At 66.8% G+C, this 930-nt stretch overlaps 1 protein-coding gene across 1 annotated transcript in view; it reads right to left on the bottom strand.

Annotated features, from left to right (window-relative positions):
• The window catches only part of RECQL4 (RecQ like helicase 4), a gene marked incomplete at its 3' end in the record, with an annotated part of 12,008 nt that overhangs the window by 7,309 nt on the left and 3,769 nt on the right, over positions 1-930 (bottom strand). Inside the window, 2 exon segments of the mRNA XM_019472808.1 lie at positions 185-331; positions 538-774. Coding sequence (XP_019328353.1) covers positions 185-331; positions 538-774 — 384 coding nt within the window.

Raw genomic sequence — 930 nt, 5'->3', positions numbered from 1 at the left:
AGAGCGCCTTGGGGAGCCGTACCTCGCACCTTCCCCTCCGGCCCCGGGCCGTAGAGGGGCTCCATGGGCGCGGGGGGAGCGGGCGGCTCGTACGTCGGCCTCCGGACGTCCAGGTAAGTCGTCGCCTCCAAAATCTTCTCGGATCTTTCCCAGTCGCCGCCTAGAGCGCCTTGGGGAGCCGTACCTCGCACCTTCCCCTCCGGCCCCGGGCCGTAGAGGGGCTCCATGGGCGCGGGGGGAGCGGGCGGCTCGTACGTCGGCCTCCGGACGTCCAGGTAAGTCGTCGCCTCCAAAATCTTCTCGGATCTTTCCCAGTCGCCGCCTCCGCTCTCTGTCGGGGATGAAGGCAGCAGTCAGGACCCGCAGGCAGCTTTTCCTGCCCTGCCTGGACGCCCACCGCCGCGCAGGAGCAAGCGCCGTTGAGCCTGCCCGTGTTTTAGGCTGGCGTTCCCGGAGGAGACGCGTCCTGGCACAAACCCAGGCTGCCCAAAACCACCTTTTGATCCCAGGCAAACCCTCCGGGGAGCACAAACGAACTTCCCAGGGGGAAAAGGAAACGGTTCCGCGTCTCCCGGGGTTCATCCCAGTGCCAGCCACGGCGTGTCAGCGGAGAGCGAGGCAAGCCGGCAGCCCGGCAAGGCCCGGGGGCCCCCCCGGAGAGCTCGCGGCAGGCGGTGTTGGTCCTGCGAGCCACTTCTTCCAGCGTGGGCAGGGGAGCCTCCTCCTCTTCATCGGCGTGGCCGCTCTCCTCCGGCAGTGGGCCGGCAGCCGTCTCTGCGGGCGGGAAACGGGTCCCTTCTCTACTTAAATCCACGGTAAAGAAACCGCCTCATCTTTTCACCCTCTTCCCACGAGTTATTATCCCTGAAAATCCTTAAGCCAACAGCGGAGGGGGAGGTGGGAAAGCCCGACCGACGCTCCCCATCCCCC

This window comes from Aptenodytes forsteri, unplaced genomic scaffold (genome assembly GCF_000699145.1).
Source record: "Aptenodytes forsteri isolate BGI_AS27 unplaced genomic scaffold, ASM69914v1 Scaffold341, whole genome shotgun sequence".
Lineage (NCBI taxonomy): Eukaryota > Metazoa > Chordata > Aves > Sphenisciformes > Spheniscidae > Aptenodytes > Aptenodytes forsteri.
The sequence above is the reverse complement of the archived record's forward strand: the minus strand, read 5'-3'. Positions and strand labels throughout refer to the sequence as shown.